The sequence below is a fragment of the Odocoileus virginianus genome, chromosome 8, assembly GCF_023699985.2.
Source record: "Odocoileus virginianus isolate 20LAN1187 ecotype Illinois chromosome 8, Ovbor_1.2, whole genome shotgun sequence".
NCBI classification, from domain to species: Eukaryota; Metazoa; Chordata; class Mammalia; order Artiodactyla; family Cervidae; genus Odocoileus; species Odocoileus virginianus.
The window spans coordinates 32720170-32741394 of NC_069681.1; the positions used below are offsets into that span (position 1 = coordinate 32720170).

At 42.4% G+C, this 21225-nt stretch overlaps 1 protein-coding gene across 3 annotated transcripts in view; it reads left to right on the top strand.

The window, feature by feature from the left end:
* NALCN (sodium leak channel, non-selective) overlaps positions 1-21225 on the top strand; it is a 283090-nt gene that overhangs the window by 72628 nt on the left and 189237 nt on the right. For all 3 annotated transcript variants that reach the window (XM_070471442.1, XM_070471443.1, XM_070471444.1), the window contains 3 exons: positions 10542-10684; positions 10815-10919; positions 18513-18599. In XM_070471442.1, the coding sequence (XP_070327543.1) occupies positions 10542-10684; positions 10815-10919; positions 18513-18599 (335 nt within the window). The remainder of the gene's footprint in view (positions 1-10541; positions 10685-10814; positions 10920-18512; positions 18600-21225) is intronic.

Here is a 21225-nt window from a genome sequence, read left to right on the forward strand (position 1 = left end):
CTTTACCTATGTGTTAACATTTTTCAGCAACAACACTCCTTTGGCAAGTTTTTCAGAGCATTGAAATGAGATAAAGTATATATTATACCTCTTATTTTTAAGAGCTGTACCTTTTTTTTTTAATTCTTGAGAAATAATTCAGTGATTCATATTGTTAAATCATAACGATTTAGTCATGAAACCCAAACCCTGTATTTAAAAAGTAACAATCTCATGTTTAAAACATCTCCTTTGAACATTTCCAAGAATCTTAAGTCTTTATGGGACATTAAATTCTTAATTTTACCTTGTTATTTTATATCTATGGTTAGAACTCATTCTTTCAGCTAGGAGTATGTGTAGACTATGAATTCCTGTGGTTCAGCATGCCAGTAATTCAGGGCAAGGTTAGTAGAGTGGGATTTTTGTGAGGAAAAAAGAGCTGTTTTATAGGGAGCCTTTTTGAACTTTGCCTTATTTTGTTTTCCTAAATTACCAAATCTGCCTCAGGTATTTGTATGAAACCCTAACATGTTTAAACAAAAATGTTTTTGATAGTATATTTTTTCAGATTGACATTTCCTTGGATGCCAGCCATTTCTGAGAACAGTGCCCATGGAACGGAAGCTACTATTCGTCAATGTAATATTCGAGATAAAGTATGCTTGTAAGAGAGGCCTTTCTTGGTGGCTCAGTGGTAAAGAATCCGCCTGCAATGAAGGAGCTGCAGGAGATGTGGGTTCAATCCCTGGCTTGGGCAGGTGCCCTTGAGGAGAGCATGGCAACCCACTCCAGTATTCTTTGCCTGAAAAATCCCATGGACAGAGGAACCTGGCAGGCTACAGTCCATGGGGTCGCAAAGAGTCAGACACGACTGAAATGACTCAGCATAGCACACCCTGCTTATAAGAGAGGACCCCAAAATGGGCCAATGCAAGCAAAATATGAGTTTTTCTCTTCCTGAAGTCAACCTCCTGTGTGGCTGGTGGGTGACCTCTGTCCCTTGAAGTCATCCTGAAGGACAGGCATATGGCAGCCCTGATAGTTTCATCATTTCGCCAGGCAAAGGGGGCCACAGCAGGCTCCTGCCTCGAGAAACTGTTTCTACCACCCCGCCTTGCCCTGGGAAAGGGAAATGGCAACCCACTCTAGTGTCCTTGCCTTGGAAATCCCATGGACAGAGGAGCCTGGTGGGCTACAGTCAAGGGGGTCACAAGGAGTCGGACACAACTGAGCACACTCCCTCCCCCGAAGAAGACAGTGAGTGGATTTATAGCACAGGTTCAAAGAAGGCATGAGCAGCTTGGGATGGTCTTCTGATGGGTGGTGGTGGGGTAAGGAGGAGCCAGGATCATCAACCTTCAAGTCCAACTGCTCTAGGGTCTACATGCTTGTGGGCAACCTATCATTATTAATCATTAACTTCTGTCACCTGGAGAGGGTTTCAGTCTCTGAAAAACAGCTCAAAGATGTTGTTGTGTGTATCCATTGATGGGGAAACAGGAATTTGCCCCAAGGCTGCTCTTCACTATGTTTCTCCCTCCTCTAGTATTCCCTCCCTTCCCTAATGAACAACTGCTTGAATCTGCCCAGTGGGGCTCAGGGCAGGTCATAGAGGCTAAACAAAGGCCATTTCCTATAATCAAAGAAACAGGAGACAAAGAAAGTCTTGGATCCCAGGAACCCCACAGGGCCCTGCACGGTATCGATAAGCAAGGGACAAAATGCCCAGCCAATTATAGCTGTCTTCTCAAAACAAGCCATTCACGTGTGTGTGTGTGTGTGTGTGTGTGTGTTCAGTTGCTCAGTCGTGTCCAACTCTTTGCGGCCCTATGGACTGAACCCTGCCAGGCTCCCCTGTCCATGGAATTCTCCAGGCAAGAATGCTGGAGTGGGTTGCTATTTCCTACTTCAGGGGGTCTTCTCGACTCAAGAATCAAACCCTCATCTCTTGCGTCTCCTGCATTGGCAGGAGGATTCTTTACCACTGAGCCACCTGGGAATCCCCACTTTTGTTAAAGTTAGAGCAAATGTATTTTATAAAAAATTCTCTATTTTAGTGATATGTTCTACTTCTCAAATGATTATGTTTGTATCATGGAACAAAGTCATAGAATTTCAGATCATATCACTGAATAACCAGAAGGTACACACCAAAACTAGGGTCACTTCTGAATTTTATGTGGTTCCAATTTTCATCATAGATTCTCCCCATCAGTGAAAGTAAGTGCAGTGTTGCTATATTTTAGGGTTTTATACTCTGGAGTTGAAACTATCTCCTAGTCATATGAGACAATAACCTGAGGAATACCGAGGGTTGGCGAGGAGGCCCATCCTTGTCCTCTCCCCACCGCAAACAGAAACACAGAAGAACCTTTGCAAATCTAAGAACGCTGGAGGAATTTTCCCCACCTCTCCCCTCCCTTTCCTTGGGGCTAGTCTGTTTAATTTTAAAAGCAGAATTTTGCTTTCACAAAGTACACCAGACAGGAATTTGTTCAAATTCCTCCAAACCAAGCCAAGAAAAAAGTTTCAGAAAGTTCAGACATGCGTGGCCGAGTGGAAAGAACAGCTTTTGGAGGCAGGCATGGATGCCTGGGAAAACGACTCCAGACGGTCACTGCTGGGTGACCTCAGGCAAGCGTCACAGCCTCACTGGGCCACCGGCTCCTCATTTAGGAAATGAGAGTGAAGAGGATGTACCTGCCAGGGTGTCAGTAGAGAACCAAAGCCTCTAAAAAGGGCCCTGCAGGTCCCAGGGTGGTTCTCTCCGTCAGTGTGATCTCTGACAGCTCCAGGGAGCTCATCTCATTGCTCCTCTGGCTCTGTGTCCGGGAAGCTACAGTTTGCCTCGGCGGGAGCTGCCCCAATACCGTCCAGGATGCCATCACTATGCCCAAAACCTGACTGTCCTTGGGTCTAGGCTTTTATCCACAAGACGAAGTGGGAGCTAAGTGCCCAGGTGTTGTTATTTGGTTGCTAAGTCATGTCCAACTCTTTGTGACCCCCTTGGACTGCAGCCCACCAGGCTCCTCTGTCCATGGGATAATCCATTCAAGAATACTGCAGTGGGTTGCCATTCCCTCCACCAGGGGATCTTTCTGACCCAGGGATCGAACCTGTGTCTCCTGCATTGTAGGCGGATTCTTTATCGCTGAGCCGCCAGGGAAGCCCAAGCACCCAGAGATCCGTGTAAAGGTCACAAGCCCTGTTCTGGCTGAGGAGTCCATGCCAGGGACGTCCCAGAATTTGCTGCTCTTGCCTGCTCATTGCGCCTTGAGATTTCCAGAGCAGCCAAACAGAAGCGCAGTGGTGAGGAGGATGGGCTCCGAGGAACGTGTGTTCAAATCCCGTCGTGGACAAAAGACTCCACTCTCAGCCCAGTCTCTTCCCCTCTGCTGCTTCTATGCTGAGCTGTGCTCAGTCGTGTCCGACTCTTTGTGACCCCACGGACTGTAGCCCGCCAGGCTCCTCTGTCCGTGGCATTTCCCAGGCAAGAGTACTGGAACAGATTGCCATTTCCTCCCCCAGGAGATCTTCCCCACCCAGGGATCGAACCCACATCTCCTGCATCAGGAGATGGATTCTTTACTACTAGGGCTACCTGGGAAGCCCTTTCTTCGTCTGTAAATGGGGTTAAAACCCTAGGGCAGCTGCCTCAGTGAGCAGAGTGATATTATGATCTGTGAGCTCCCAGTGCTATCGGTTGAGAATAAAACCGTGGATCTGTTCACCTTGCTAAGGATGCGTATGGGAGAAGGATCCCCCGAGGTAGCAGAAGAAACGTGAGGGGGTGCGGGCTGGGAAAGAAATACAGTGATGCCCTGGAGAGGGAGCTGGCAAAGGGCAGCCAGCATCTCTGTGACTGCCAGTGAGGGTACGGAGCATCCTTTCGCAGGCAGAGCCTGGTCTGCTGTCCCTGGCAGCTGGTGTGGGTGGCCAGCTGGCCCCAGCCACGATCTCTTCACAGAAACCAAGGCAGACGGTCCAGGTTTGGAGCTCCTCCAAGAAGACAGTGGAGCCGCCTGGCCAGCTTTCAGAGTTGACTTCTCAGCTCATCGTCTGAGGCATCCTTCCTTCCTTTGCCACGCGTTTTCTCTCTGAAAACTTCCACCAGACCCTCTCCCTGACCTGCTGCTCTCTGCTTTGTTACTTTCACTGGCACCTTCACCTTCTTCTCTGCGTTTTGTCCCAATGAACTTTTCTTTTTGTGCCTAGGCTGGGCTGTTCTTGTGGTGTTTACCATCTCCTGGGGGAGGAAAAGAAAGAAACTGTACACTTGAAAATTTGGACAAACTTTTTGAAGTGCTCCACCCCGCCGATAGAATAAAATACATAATGGTCAGTCCAGTTCATGCAGCCCTTAAAATCAAGCTTTTGGGGAAAAGGAAGCAAGAGACATTGAGAACTTGTCATGCAAATAAGGTCAGGTTCTTGATGGTCTCTTGTTGTCTCTGTTTAAAACGAGAGATATCCAAGACCCTGAGGTCAAAACAGAAGGATTAAAAGGCTGGCAGACTTAAATGGGCCAAAGGAAAGAACCTTTTTACTCAAGTAGCTATGTGGATGGTGCCCCCTTTAAGCTCCAGCAGTTACTGCTGGCAGTGGGACATAAGTCTATCAAAATAAGAGCAGGTTTATTCAAGTTGAAGAGAATTATAAGGTGCAGCTAATATAGTGGGTACTTATTCCCGGTTCCTAAGTTAGCATCACTGATGAGAAGGCAGAGTGGTGGTGTCAATCAAATAAGAGATTTGAGTAAAACATTCAGATCTACTTCCTCATCTCTCGGAAAGAGGCAACTCCTGCCCTATCTTCTTACTCCCGATATACAGAGTTGTTGAGTGAGTTATAGAGGTTCATGAAAACCCTCTGTCAAGTGTATAATTTTTTAGTTACATCAGCTAATAATGACCATTATTATATTATAAATTAAATTATATAAATATAATAATAAATAATAAAATAATAAATATGGGGCCCCCCTGGTGGCTCAGACAGTGAAGAATCTACCTGTAGTGCAGGAGACCCAAGTCTGATCCTTGGGTTGGGAACATCCCCTGGAGAAGGACATGGCAACCCACTCCAATATTCTTGCCTGGAGAATTCCCTGGACAGAGGAGCCTGGCGGGCTGCAGTCCCTGGAGTCTTAAAGAGTCGGACACAACTCAGCAACTAACACTTTCACTTTTTCACTTGCACTTTCAATAATAACTTTATTATCAAGTAATTATAATCTTTCTTATTATTGAAGAAGAAGAATGAGTAGGAGTATATACCTGGTGAATAATAATGAAACAAAAGATTAGTAAAGCTCTGAATAATCACTCCATATTCCAGACATATTTCTATGAACGTTGGAAGCTAGGTGGTATTTCCAGGATTGATTTTCTTCTTGTTCTCCTGACCAGGGGTGAAAAAGTGAGCATCACGCCATCTGCCACATGGCAAGTGCCTGATTGCTCTTAATGTCAATGAGTGCAGTGCTTGCTAGAAAGGTCAGCTCTCTGGCCAGAGGAGCTCTGGCCCGTGTGGCAGTCTGGCCAGCGTGGAGAGCCACTTCATTCCAGGCGTGAGCTGCCTGGATCACAGCTGCCCAGAGCTGCTTGGCTTTGGTTAAGTTTGTTGTGCTGTTATATAATGGATACTTGGACCATATCCCATGAAGAACTGCTTTGTTTTGTTTTTTTTCTTCCTCCTTCTCCACTGTTCTGTTGATAACTCTGTTGTCTGTGTTGAACATTGCCGTAGAGTGTGTTGTTAAAATCAAGCAGAAGAACAGGCAGCAATTAAGGTGTAAGGAGAAAAAGGTGTTAACAGGGGAGACACGCAGACGGCTCAGAAATATTCTGACATGGTGTGGGACCATCTTTTCACCCCTACATTGTTACCAGCGCAGAAGCCAAATTGTGACCAAGCAGGCTATGTGTGGGCTCCCCTGGTGTCTCAGACAGTAAAGAACCCACCTGCCATGCAGCAGACCTGGGTTCGATCCCTGGGTCAGGAAGATCCACTGGAGAAGGGAATGGTTACCCACTCCAGTATTGTTGCCTGGAGAATTCCATGGACAGAGGAGCCTGGTGGGCTTGGAGATGACTAAGACACAAACACTTTCACTTAGGATTTCCCTGGGGGCTCAGATGGTAAAGTGTCTGCCTGCAATGTAGGTGACCTGTGTTTGATCCCTGGGTCAGGAAGATCCCCTGGAGAAGAAAATGGCAACCCACTCCAGTATTCTTGCCTGGAAAATCCTGTGGACAGAGCGGCCTGGCGGGCTGCAGTCCAGGGGGTCGCAAGGAATCAGACACAACTGAGCGACTAACGGGCTACATGAGAACAGAGAATCATGCCTTTGCACGTGCATTTAGAATTCTCATTTTAACCAGACATGCTCATTTGTCCATGCTATTTCTGATCCATACTTTAAACCAAAAAGAAGTTATTTAATGTCTTCTGGTTTCTTTGCTTTAACATGTGAATAGTTTAGAAGTTATCGATCCTGCTCTCATGACAAGAGAAAAAGCTAAACAAACTCAACACCAGCAATTCTAAAAGTCAGCCGAGCTCTTAGATCTAACGGAGAGTTGAGGTTTCAGGGCACATTCATGCCTTGCTAATGCAGAGAATCATTGCTCCCCAGGGGCAGAAGCCACAGGCGCCTGAGATACTTAAACTAGAATTGAGTATTGCTGGAGGCTGAACATGTACTATATTAGGAGTTGAAAACCCCCCATTTTTAGGGGGACCCAAGGCTTTCGTGAGTTTTACCTGCAGAAGACATACCTGGTTCTTAAGGTGATGATCAGAGAAAAATTCCCACATGCTTCCTGCAGGGGAGAGGAACAGTGACCATTTTGAAATGAGCCCGCAGCCCTCTGTTCTTCATGACAGAGTCATGTCCTGGAGGACGCCTGCTTCCTCAGAGTCTCATCTGTCCTCAGAGGAGGGCAGGCAGATGACCAGAGCCCCTCTAGCCTCTCTGTATCACACGAACTGAGAACACAAAGGCTGAGAAATTCTTCTGAAGGTCAAAACCCCTGAGATTTAATCATAAGATCATAGAACGTTTTCCCTCTCCAACACTGTATCATCACAGTAACAGGGGTCCAAAATAATACTAATAACTGGGTTACAACCTAGCTGCAAGACACAGAGTCTGTTTAGAAGAAATTTAGGGGGAAATCTAAAGACAGAAGGAGAGACAGAAACCAAGACTCTAAAGGAAACCGAAGTCTTTGACAGAGCACAGCCTAAATTCTTGCCACGTTATCATAAAGCCTGATACTAAAGGCCTACCTACTTCAATTACTATCATCTACACAACAGACTGGTTCAAAATTGGGTAAGGAGTCCATCAAAGCTGTCTATGTTCACCCTGCTAAGTCTTTCATTGTAAGTTATAGAAATTTTATGTTTATTGTAACACAAAGAACTATTTTTTAGTGAAAATCATGTGTTATTTATATTTATCACATTTATTGTAAATTATATTTGGTCAATCATTCAGATATCTTTCTTCCATCCCATTTATACCTGAATCAGATTTTAATATGCCACTGAAGAAAAAAAAAGTCAAATTATTTCAGTCCAGTCTTGGTTGATCTTTTGTACTTGTGTTTATTTGCTAGTTCAGTTTTATTCAAACATAAAGCAGGGTGTTCCCTGGTGGTCTAGTGGTTAGGATTCAGGATTTTCACTGCTGAGTGGTGGTTTTTCAGTTGCTAAGTTGTGTCCAACTCTTTGCAACTCCATGGACTACAGCACACCCGACTCTTCTGTCCTCCACTACATAGAGTTTGCTCAAATTCATGTCAGTTGAGTCGGTGATGCCATCTGCCTCATCCTCCGCCACTGCCTTCTCCGTTTGCCTTCAATCTTTCCCAGCATCAGGGTCTTTTCCAGTAAGTCAGCTCTTCACAACAAGTGGCCAAACTATTGGAGCTTCAGCATCAGTCCTTCCAATGAATACTCACTGCTGTGGCTCAGGTTCAGTCCCTGGTTGGGGAACTGAGATTTTGCAAGCTCTGTGGCATGGCCAAAAAATAAAGATAAAACAAATAATATTTTTTAAATTAAAAAAAAAAAGAGAAATTCTAACTATTGTGGCTTTTCTGAGGTAGACGGACCAACCTCGCCTTAAAGTTAATTCTTATTTTCCTTGCTTATGCATGATAATGCAGAAATGTGAACAATAAGTGCCCCCAAATTCGAAGATAAGATAGCCTCAGTACTTCCTCCAAATAGTTGGTTCTAATTTTGGACTATTGTGAAATTCTAATGTCATAACTGTTAACTCCCTAAGAATGACATGAAGTCCTGCCCTTTTGGCCTTGATTTTTTTGAATGTACTTTCCAATAGATCTTTCAAAAGTGGGTGAGGAAGCTCAAACACTCTAAAAGAAACCACATTTCCCGCATGATATGTTTTGCTTGCTTTGGGAGAAAATTGTAAAAGCTACTAAGTAACGTTTATTCCGTGTGTTAGTGGTGACGCACAGACATCTGCACAGGCAGAGCCCATGGAAGGTGACCAGGTTAGAAGAGTGGGCGATTTGAAAGCCAAGGAAGGTCGCCGAACGCTCACTGTGGCTCAGCACAGTTTTCTTCTGTTTTTCAAGCAACTAATGGAAAGTAAATTTCCCCCGCGCTCTTTTGATCTAAAATCTCTGCTCTTCAAAGGCAGGGGCGTGACAGTCGTGACCTCTGCTCTGCGCTCTAAGCTCTCGCCTCCGTGGAAATCGCCCAGCTGCAGAGGCAGGGAGTGTTTTAGTTGGCCTGTGGACTCAGCATCCTTGGAACTGCTCTTCTTAACGCCTAAACTTTCCTGCCCGTGTCAGCATCGGCCTTGTCAACACTTCTTTTCCATTTGTGAATCCTGTAGTTAAAGCTTTCAACTCCCCTTTTCGACAAGTATTCTATATTTAGCACTTGGGCATTTAGAAATTCTCTCTCTGAAGAAATATGTTTCAAGTACGAATCTTTATGGCTTAAAACAAAGTTTAGCTTAGAAAATATATGTAAATATACAGATGCTTTTTTTTTTTTTTTCCCATTTGGCCTTTGATCTCATCTCAAAGCTTTAGTGCTATAAGTGGTGAGGTAACTGATAAAGTGGTTTTACTAGTGAGGCAAGGTTATACCAAATGAGTACTTTTTTTCTTTTAATCCTTGTTTCTTCTCATTTGTCCCCATTTGCTGCTATACTTTCCTGCTGTTCTGGGTGCTTTGGAATTCGCTGGTGCTCTGATTCTCCTTCCTGCACCCACAGACCCAGGGAGGCTGTCAGACATCAGCCAACTTTAGTAACCTCTGTCTTAGTTTGAACATTTGGTTGTACACACCTTCTAGTTTTCAGTTGCTGGATGATGAGCCCATATGTGGGTGGATATAGCTTTTATGTCCTTTAATAATTTATTTCATTTATAGCAGTGGAATTCGTTGAGGTGAAAATGTTACCTATATTTGTCTTACTATCTTCCTGTTTTATAGATGGGAAAACCAAGGCACAGAAAAGGTAGCAGGAGACAGAATTAATTGCCTCACAAACATGGAGGTCCCTATTCCAGAACGACTGGGCTAATTCTAGTTCCCCTACTTATTCTGTGTGCCTTAGACAGATTCCCTACACTTTAGACAGATTCCCTACACTTTTTGTGCTTTATCTCTCCCCTCTTCAAAATAAGGAAATAATGACACATACTCATAATGCCATGAGGATTAAATACCGACTTTCCTCTTAACCATAGATTCAAAAATCTGCCCACATATTGTTCCCTTGCCCTTCTTTGCATTAATAGTAGTATTTTCAATGAGAGAATTCTCCCCGAAAATACAAATTCCTATTCAATGATTTACTACCTTATGTTTTGGTGTTCAGGAAAGACCATGGAACCCAAAGATGGGCTCCATGACATGAATTTTGGGTTACTTTAGTTCATCCTATGAGAACATGATTTCAAATGAAACCCTGTTCTCCAATTTACTTCATTTCAGTTAAAACTATAGCACCTAAAAGTGTTAAGCCCCAAGTGGCAACTGTATATGGTACACATCGTTTTTTATTATTATATCTTTACTTGAATGCTAGTTTTATTTTCCACATCGTTACAGCAAATGCTATAACCTAAAATTATTTTATTGCTAGGGATATTAAAATTGCCCTAGCTTGAACTCAGAAACAACTTAATCAAAATTCCAAGAATAACACCATTGGTACCATGTTTAAAATAGATAACTAATGAGAACCTACTGTGTGGTACAGGGAACTCTATTCAAGACTGGAGGGTGACCTAACTGGGAAGGAAATCCAAAAAGAAAGAGGAGATATATGTATAGGAGTAGCTGATTCACTTTGCTGAATAGTAGACACTGTTACTTCAAGTAAAAGGAGAAATTCTTAGGAATAAGAACAGTAAAATATTGCATGTGATTTGAGTCCCTTTAGAAGCGCTCTTGTCATTGAGAAAATGATCACGGATAAATATTGTTTTTCTGAAAAATGTCTTCTCAGTTCAAAAGCCCACCCCAACTCAGCCAGCCTCCCCCTCCCTCTGTCTGGGCAGGAACCAGCATCTTCACTGTGTACGAGGCCGCATCCCAGGAAGGCTGGGTGTTCCTCATGTACCGAGCCATCGACAGCTTTCCGCGCTGGCGTTCCTACTTCTACTTCATCACCCTGATCTTCTTCCTCGCCTGGCTGGTTAAGGTACTCTCGCACGTCCTCCTCATCAGGTCTAAGTTTTCTGACAGTTTCTGCAGATCTTTCGGTTTTGATGGCCCTCCCTCGCTCTTGCCCAGCCTTTGGTAAATGTGCCTGGCCTGTCCTTTTCTTGCAGAACGTGTTCATCGCTGTCATCATCGAAACATTTGCAGAAATCAGGGTACAGTTTCAACAGATGTGGGGGTCGAGAAGCAACACTACTTCCACGGCCACTACGCAGGTAGGTACCTGCTGGGGTGATGGCGTCACCCGGAGACGATGACGTCATTCACTGGAAGTGGGAGAGTATGTCCCTCCGCACCACCCATGGGAATTGATGGAACTTGACAAACCCTCTTATCATGGGCTTCTGAGGCCAGACTCATTGAGGGAGGTGCTTAAACTTACAGATGCAAAGGCCTAAACCCAGAACAACCAAATCAGACCCTAGGGGTGATGGCACCTATGTTTATAACAGTGCCTGGGGTGTGGTTGATACACAACCATGCTTATCATCACATTTGTTACATACCTTTGATTTGATTCTGCCTTCACATGTCCTTAGAGGGCTTGCAGATAAAATATAGCAACTGGATGGACTTCCCTGGTGGCTGGTATTTAATGCTCCCAATGCAGGGGTCCAGGTTCATTCCCTGGTCAGGGAACTAGATACATGTTGCATCCAAGAATTTGCATGCTGCAACTAAGAATTGGCACAGCCAAAGAGAAAAATATAAGTGTAGCAACTGTGGAATTTCCCATTTTTATAGATACACATATATTTGAAAACCAATATAATGGCCCATATGTAAAGGATGAAAATTGTTGAATGGAAATTTTATCTCATTCAGAACAAAGCAATCATAATAGAATAAACCCCTCAATTCCAAATGCTTGCCTGTGAATTTGAGGAATTACTGCATGTTCAGAAGGTTTCCCCTATGCTCCTAAGAAATTGGAAGTGACCATGCTATATAAAAATAGCATGGCATTTATTACGTAAAAGGGTAATTCAGATAAAATGTCTTTGTTTTTATTTTTGGCTTTGTTTTGTGTATTAGTTTATTTGGTTAGAAAGGAATAGATTTCTAAATATCTTTTTCTGGTATGAATCTTTATAAAAGAGAAAATAAAAATTCCTTAATTGAGAATGAAATGCTATTAATGTTAAATTTTAAGATAAGTTTAAGATTGTGAATATATATACAAGTCTACTAAGACAAAGATATCTCAAGATTCAAGGTATAAATTTTACTTTGAAAACCTCCAAATTATTACTTTAAAATAATTTTTTATTTTTTAAAAATAATTGTATTTATGACTATGTATTAAAATTTTAAAGAAAAAAATTCAGGATAGTGGCTCACTAGGGTGGAGATGAGGAAGAAGAGGAATAAAATTAGGGAGAAGTGCAAAAGTAACAAAAATAATAAAATAATTGTATTTGACAGCTAACAGCAAAAATGCTATTAAACATGATAATATTTAGGAAAGCCTTATGCAGCATCTTTGTGATGTTGTGAAATTTCAGATAGTCTAACCAATTCATTATAGATGAAATAGTATTAATATTTTTCAGTTTTGTCAAACTGCTATTCATATCTTCCATGGAAGATTTTTTTAGGTGTCACCTAGGTTATATCACAGATGGCGTGTAGGAAAACCTTCAACGAGTCCACCAGATAATTCTGCTCTCATTTTTTTTTTAATGAACTATGAGAAATTATACAGTACCAAGTGCATTGCTGGCTTGTCTTTTAAGTAGAGTGGCACCCTCATGAAGGTGTGTTTTTCAAAATAGACATTGAGAATGAAGTGTAATATAAATCTATGAACTCCACACAGAATCCACATTTGATATTCCCGAGAGAGGAGCTAAAACGTCCTTCAAACCACATAATGCTCATTAAGTAACTCTTACTTGTCAAACCACAGCTGGAAAAGTGGTGTTTGGAAATGCCACCAAATCAGCCAGCAGTTTTCCCAGGAAGTGGAATGTGGAGAGACTGTGAACACAGTTGTACAAAATTGCTTGGATGCAAAATTGCCCTTAATCAGGAGGAATAAGCTAGTAATTCAGAGGTAATGCGTCTAGGTATTCGGCAGAGGTAATCACACAGAGAATTGTGAAAAACCTTCATTAAGAAAAACGCTGTGGCTGAGGACCCGGTTGCTAGGCAACCGAAAGCTCCTGCAGCAGCCTCCCCGGTAAACCACCACTTGGGCTGCCTGGCAACAGGCCGCAGGTCCCGCCTCGCCCCTCCCCAGCCCCTCAGCAAGTGATCCAGATGCTTTTGTGTGTGTGTGGAAGGGAGAAATGTCATCTGCCATGATTCTGTTACATTTGTAAAATCTGATACAGCTCTGTGCCTGAGGACCGCTCCTTAGCTGGTTTAAGACACTAAATCGGAAGTTTCTAATTCTAATAAAGCAGATGGGCTTTCAGGAAATAAAAATGGTTGTGTATTGTGAAGCACAGCCTTTCCGAAATGAAGTCAGCTCTCACCTTCCTCTAGTATGTAGGTCATCTGCAGTTGTTCTCTGTAACGTATCCTCACAGACGGGTAGAGAGGGTCCCAGGCCTGTGGACGCAGTGATGTTTCTAAGTCCCTGGACTTGCCCAGGTCTGTGTTTGTAGAAAGGGAAATTATACACATTAACAGGATAAAGTAGGGGCTTTCCCACATCTTAGGAGGTTTGGTAGGAATTGGCTCTGATGCAGGCTGTTCAGAGGCAAACGAGAATCAGCGATGAGAATGTTTTCTTTAAAATAACAAAGCAACCTCCCTCCAAGTCACAGCACAGAAACAAATTACAGAAAAATTAATGCCAAAGGTCTTGTGGAGACCATAATAGAGCAGGATGCAGGAAAACAAAGGGAAAATGATGTGGAAATTTTCAGATTAGTAATCAGTAGCTTGCCTGAACTCTGATGGGGAGGGTGTCTCTGGCACCTGTAGTTATTAGACACGGGTCACTGTTGCTACTTGCTCAGTTATGTGTTGGGTTAAAGTGCAAGAGATTCATATATCCAGGATGCCATAGTCCCCTGTGTCAGCCCACAGTAGGACTCCCCATGCTCCAAGTCCGTAGTGGGTATTGGCCCAGAATTGGATGTTGGGATGGGCTGATGTGCTAGTGGACCGTATCCTGAGCACCATGTATCCCCAGTCCAGAGTTGCATGCCCATCCTTAGACACTTCATCTCAGATATCTGTTGCCAGTTGTGTGGTCCTCTGATCTAGGCTGGTTCATGATAGGGATGAGCTTAGAACTGAAAGAACTATCAAACTGTAGGGCCCCCAAAGGCTATGTTTTATGTGACGAGAGACACAAGACAGCCTCTGCCCATCAAAACCCACCCGACTTTTATATGCAAAGCATGACCCAGTAAAGTCATATTGAGGGACACGTAAATAAATATTCTGATTGTCTAATAGCAATCATTCCTGGATCTGTCATTGTCTCTGACTTGCTGGTTCATGTTTTCTGAAGATGGAAGACTGATAAGGGTGGAGTTGATACAAGGACACCGGGGTTCATCCTCCTTTGTAGGTCTGTGAGCATTCTCAGAATATGAGTTCCTCCAATACCTGAACAACTTCTGTGTAAGTGTGCAGTTCAGATTAAAAGGCTGAGAGGCACAGATGAAAAGGCATGTGATTAAAAATGAAAAGAAATTCTCCTCTATAAAAAGACTGTGTACCACGTAATGTTCCAAGACAACACTTTAGTAAAAATGTGTTTACTGCATTTTAAGACCATTGGTTTCCACATGAATATACATCATTAAAATATGTGAGAAAGCAATTTAGTGAAACCAGTTTCTGGGAAGGGTTATTGTAGGAGGTACAATAGTGAACTCCTTCTAATAAGAAAGTATGGTAGTGGAATAATGCATTCATCACAGGAAGCCATAAATGAGAATTGTGTTTTGTAACCCTGAGTCATTGAATATATTATTTAATAGCAAAATCAAGTCAAGTATCTACCCTCATTATTCTGTGTGATAATGACTATTCCCCCTTTTTTTTAAAGATGATGATTTTGAAAAGAACCCAGAGAGCATGTGAATTTCAAAATAAATTTTGAATTTTCTGTTCGTTAACAAATGTGTATATAAGTCTTGGGTTTGGAATTTTAATTCAGTTGCTAGTGATTGCCCATGTTACCAAGATTCATTCTCTTCCACCTACCATTAAATAACCTGTCATTGTTGTTGCTGCTGATGATATTCTGCCTAAACTAGAAAACTCCCCAAAGCAAATTTCTTAGCTAGATCAAGTGGCACTTCATAAGACCCTGCCAAACAGTTGCAAACAGATCAGCATGAGCTGATTCTCAAGACTGAAATCTCTGTGGATCCCCATGTGATTGTCCTAAGAGGAGAGTGCTCATTGATAATATTCCATTAATTCATACACTATCCCAGTAAATCACAACATGGTCTGCCCTATTGACTTTAAAGCAGTCTTATTTAATTTGCATGATGATGTTGTGAAGTGGGTACTGTTATTCTGCTTTGCAGACTGAAAAAAGACAAGGATTGGGAAGTTAATTATTTGATCCAGTATTACATACCTGGCCCATGGTGGAAATGGCACTCAAAACCAGCTTCCTCGACCTTAAGGGTCTTTTTTTTTTGCCCACTGAGATCCTACCTCCCTTTAATTTAGTGTTTACAGCCCCTGCTGTCAATGCACTGTCTTTTTTTCTGGCATCTCTTCTCTTAAAAAACAAAAAGTTTTCTTGTTGGCTGAAAGGTGGAGAAAGGGTTACTTTCATATATTATTACTAAGACTGTAAATTGGAGCATGCTTTTTACAAAACAGTTTGTCAGTATGTATCAGAAGCCTTAAAAACATATAAACTACCTGACAAAGAGATTGCACTTCTAGGAATTTATCCTAAAAAAATTATTGACAATGCTCAAAGATAAACATTTGAGAATGTTTATGGAAGCATTTTGGAAGCACCCAGAGGAATCAGGTGGAGAGGGAGGTGGGAGGGGGGATCGGGATGGGGAATACATGTAAATCCATGGCTGATTCATGTCAATGTATGACAAAAAACACTACAATATTGTAAAATAATTAGCCTCCAATTAATAAAAATAAATGGAAAAAAAAAAGTTTAAAAAAAAGCCAAAAGAGAGAGAGGAAGAAGATTAACTCTAGCAATAAATTACTGATTTTAAATTATAAAATTAGAATAAATGCACACCACTAAGTCATGATGGAACTTTATTATATGGAAATATGCAAATAACATATTAATGCAAGAGAAAGGTCTTGTGTTTGTATGTACATGTATGTGGTTATAATACCTGGAAGGTTAACTCTAAAATGTTAGGGGTGGTTGTCTCTGGAGAATACGTTTAAGATTTTTTTACAGCTCATACATATTTTGAAGATTTAATAGTAAACCCGTATTAATAATATAATTTGAGGGGAATATTTAATGTCTTTAAAATGAACCAACTCATTGGACATTCAGACTGAAGCCACTTGTGTTGTTAGTTTCAGCCACAAGGCACAGAAGGCCTCAAAAAGTGCTGTACGTAAAATAGAGTTCCTTTCTCTCTCATGTAAAGTTGGAGTATGTCATTCAAGGTTGTTATGGTTGTCTGTGTTCTACAGATACAGAATCCTTCCACCTTTTTGCTCTACCTTGCAGAACTTCCATTTCCAAAATTGCCTCCTAGTCTAAAATAGCTGCTGTAGTGCTAACCCTTACATCAATATTCCAGAGAGCAGGAAGGAAAAAAACAGAAAGTTTCCGCTTGCATTTCATGGACAGTGTATAATTACATGATTCAAGATGAGCTTCAAAAATGAAAAAGAATTCATTGTGGGTTTTTTTTTTTTATGGTCATAAAATTTTTCTTACTTTGGAAGACAAGGAGAACAGATAGGAAGTGACAACTGGCAGTCCCTGCCGTACTCCCCTGGGAGCTTCAGGTCCCTCGGATTTATGTCTCTGGATATCACACTGTTACATGTGTACCTAGTGTAGCTACTGTTTTCTTAACCAAGCTAGATGTGTGTTCAGAGAACCAATGAGAAATTGACCATATTTGCATTTTCTTCACTTTATGTCATACAAAGAAGTAACCTTGAGAGAACACTTTCACTAAAAATTAAATTGATTCATTTGATTTGGGTTGACTGGAAAAAAAATAATTTAACACAGAAAATTAGTCTGCTGCTGATGAAAGCAAATGTGTGCCCCAGGGATTTTTTGCCCCGTGATAAGAGAAAAGAATGCTTATACAGAGGGTTCCTACCTAGTGACTGGCAGGATTGCTTTTGTCTTTTCTCCTTAAAAGGAGACTTCCAGACATTTGACAGGTATTTTAAAAGGCTCTTATACATGTTTGCATGTCAGCCAGTGTATGTATTCTGAGAACGAGTCTATTTGTGATGCCTGTGCTTGATTCTACCACTAAACATACCTTTTAAGATTCAGCCTAAAGGGAATCAACATCCTGTAAATCGACAGCTGAAGAAAATCATTTGTAATTGGGATCTTGAGTCAGAGAACCTTTGTATAAAGGTGCACCTCCATTTTGTCATTTTAAAAATACATATATGAGGACTTTCCTGGCAGTTCCATGGTTAAGACTCCATGCTTCCACTGCAGGGGGCCTGGGTTTGATCCCTGGTGGGGGATCTACAATCCTGCATGCCTCAAGGGGGGAAAAAAAAACAAAAAAAACGATCTACTACCTCTGTTACCAGGGGTTTGAAATTATAAATCCTCGGTAATGGGATCTTGGCATCATCTCATATTTCCATCAGTAATTACCCTTATGATCCCAGGGTCAGAGTAACAGGAAGACATAAATATGGCAAAGAAAGTGTTTACGTGTGTGAAATAGTGAACTCGGACGGGAATAAAACAGTGAGTGCTTGTAGTTGTGACTTTTCGTAAAAAATAAAGAGCCATAATTCCACCCTATTCCACCACACTCCCACATGCACACCTAAGGAATTGAAAAGAAAATATATATTAGTGGGAAAATATTTATATGTGGTAAATGCCTTCCAGCTTAGTGCATTATTGATATTGATTTAGTTATCACTAAATTTTGAGGTAGTGCAGTGTAAGTTAGGTAACCTACACATCCAGCAAGGTTGTCTACTTCAATGTCAGATTTTAGCATCCTGTACTATCCTGAATTTCATCACTTATGTCTTCTGAGATAAAAGAAATGACTTCTTCGCTTCATAAATGTGTACATAAAGTTTTTGCCGAGCAGATTAACTGTGGCCTATGTAAACTGATTTCACAAGGACTTTTAAGTGATTTGTCATTCTCCTACCATTAAAACAGCACTCCCCTCTTTCTCTAGGCTACATGCACATTTCTTACTTATCCTGTGAATTCTTTTCTTTTGGTTCAGTGAGAACTCTCCATTAAATAAAGATCAAAATTTGCCACTTTTTGTTAAAGCATGCAATGCTTTGGTATTCTAATTATTATTTTCTCTGAGATCTAATATATAATAATCAACATAATGGGAATAAGATACCTACTGTAAAGTCTTCCGGGGAAGAATATTTGGGTAATTCTATGCAGAGCATATTCAAGGCAGAAAGGGCCAGAGAAATAGCAAGTGCTCAATTAATGCAAGCCATTATCCTTATTATTATTATGCACTTAAGTTTGCAGTGTTAAAATGAACATCACTGGAGTGACTCATGCTGTGAATATAAAAGTGTAAGAAGACAAATCTTTGATAAGATGAAAATGTAAAAAGCTGGAGTCAAAGTTAGAGTTCTCGATGTTCCCTTGGAAGTGTTTCTGACTCATCTCCCTCTTTGTCTTGAAGATGTTTCACGAAGATGCTGCTGGCGGGTGGCAGCTGGTAGCGGTGGACGTCAACAAGCCCCAGGGACGCGCCCCAGCCTGCCTCCAGGTGCGGAACAATGTCATTTCTAAAACTCACCCCACAAAAGCCTTCGACTTATTTTATACAGGAAAACCCATAGCGCTCCAAGCTCTAGATCTGCCCAAACTTGTGGGCAGTATTTTGCTCCATCCTTTATCCCCAGGACCTAGCATCTCTTTAGATACACACTAGGGATTTGGTAACTTTCTGGTGAATGAATGCACAGAGGTAATAGACCAGTGGTACTGAATCAATGAGGAATTTTGTTGTTGCATTGAGTCTTATAAAACTATTCTTTTCCAAAGGCCTGAGTTATTTGGGGGGAGGGGCAGTTAAGATCACTTCACTTACGTGGGTACCTGGCCATGTACCTGGGAAGGAACTATGTGTATCACATAGTCTGTTGTTCTTTGTCTCTAAGCTTCCTAAGCAACATGATATAAGGAGGGTGGGTTGGAAAGATCCCCTGGAGAAGGGCATGGCAACCCACTCCAGTATTCTTACCTGGAGAATTCCACAGACAGATGAGCCTGGCAGTCTACAGTCCATGGAGTCACAAAGAGTCGGACACAACTGAGCGACTAACGTGCTTTCATCCATAATATGGGGAAGGGTTTATTACCTGCTCCAGGATGAGAACACACCTTCTGTCTTTCCTTTGGGTCTTTCTCCAGGTGGGGACTGGTACATTTCAAGGATTGGCAATTAGGAAGCAAAATACTGTCCTCTGAACCATTATTGTAGGCTGTACTTATGTGGCAGTTTAATCATATATTTATTTGTTTCTATCCATTAAAAGGATGGATCAGAAAAAGAGGAAGAGTTTATGATGGATATCAATACTATTAAATACCATTGTGTGCTTCTCTTTCTGTTGTATATTTGATGGTGACAATGCTGCAAATAATTCAGTTTCTATTCCCCCGTAGCTCAGTTGGTAAAGAATCTGCCTGCAATGCAGGAGGCCTGGGTTGGATCCCTGGGTCAGGAAGATCCCCTGGAGAAGGAAATGGCAACCCACTTCAGTGTTCTTGCCTGGAGAATCCCATGGACAGAGGAGCCTGGCAGGCTACAGTCTATGGGGTTGCAAGAGTCAGACACAACTTAGCTTCTAAACCACCATAACTACCTCTATTACTACTGTAGCTATAGTAATAATAATAACAACCACTGTAGTAACAGCAGCTTCTTGCCTAAAGAGCACTTTCACTTTCAAGATTCATTACTCCACCAGCTGATAGTTACTGACACAGAGATAGTCCTGAACAAGACAAGCACTGCCCCTCTCCACATGGAGCTTACAGGGCCCTACAGGAAATGAGGAGAAAAACCAGCAATGAATTATGATGTCACGTCCCACTCTTTGGGGCCCCATGGACTCTAGTCTGCCCGACTTCTCTGTCCATGGACTTTTCCAGGCGAGAATACTAAAATGGGTAGCCATGCCTTTCTCCAAGGGGTCTTCCTGACCCAGGCATCAAACTTGCATCTCTTATGTCTCCTGTATTGGCAGACAGAGTCTTTGCTGCTAGCGCCACCTGGGAAGGCGCAGCATTGATCTAGCAATCTCAGGAATGATGCATGTTCTAAAGAAGTAGCAGGGCGTGCTGGGGGCCTAGGTCATTTGCGGTCCTCACTCCCCCTCTGAGACTCAGTGGACATGGCAGTATTTTAACCAGGACCAAGGGAATGAGGCAGGGAATGACTGATGGTGAGGCCCAGTACAGCCCTGTGCTGTGGAAAGATGGACATCGCCTACTGGCCCCTAAAGATGAGGAAGTGGAGACCCAGATCGCTGCGTAAGTCCCCTGACCTCAACCAACACGGAGACACCAGGCCTCACGCCTGGCCTTCTGGTTCTCTGTCCCATGCTCTCTCCAGCTGAGAAAAAGGTGCTAAGGAAAACACTAATTTGTAACAGAAATAAACGATCAGCCTGCTAGGAGTGCCAAATCAGCGTCTTCTGTGTCCCAGAGGCATTGCTTAAAAGTCGAGTCAATGTGTGTTAATGGATGCCTCAAGGCCGCCATCTGGAATCGGGAAGCCCAGCCTCTGTACTGTGAAGATTTGAGCTGGCAAGAGTTAGCGGGCAAGGAGGTGTGGTGGGGGTTACAGCACTGAGCAGGAAGGTTGGTGGAGGAAGGGACGGGCCTCAGACTAGCCAGGCGTGGGTGTGGCATCGGGGAGACAGGAGACAGCCCTGAGTGGTGCCGTTGCAGCACGCTGGTAAGTTGTATGAATGATGACACATGTGGTTTGAGATAACAGAGAATGAAGCCAGACAGTGTAGGATGAGGCTCCCTTCAGCTCAGCATCCCACACTGGGTCCTGATCAGGTCCCGTGTTTGGTCCAGAAGGAGCCGATTTGAAAGAATATGGATGAAAAGCGTGTTGGCCAAGAGGTCACCTGTTTGTATCGGGCATGACGAGACTGTGGCTAAAGAAAGAGAGCACACACTTCTACTTCTGGGTGAAAAATGAATGAATTCTTAACTCACTTATTAAGGAGAAAGAAAAATAAGTCAAGAATAAGTATTGAATGGTCGTGAAATACTCACTCGGCTTTTACTAATGATTGATGCCTTCTAAAACTAGGAAACAGGAAATGTTTCATCTGAACCACCCCCTCACTCACTGCCCCGCCCCTGCTCCA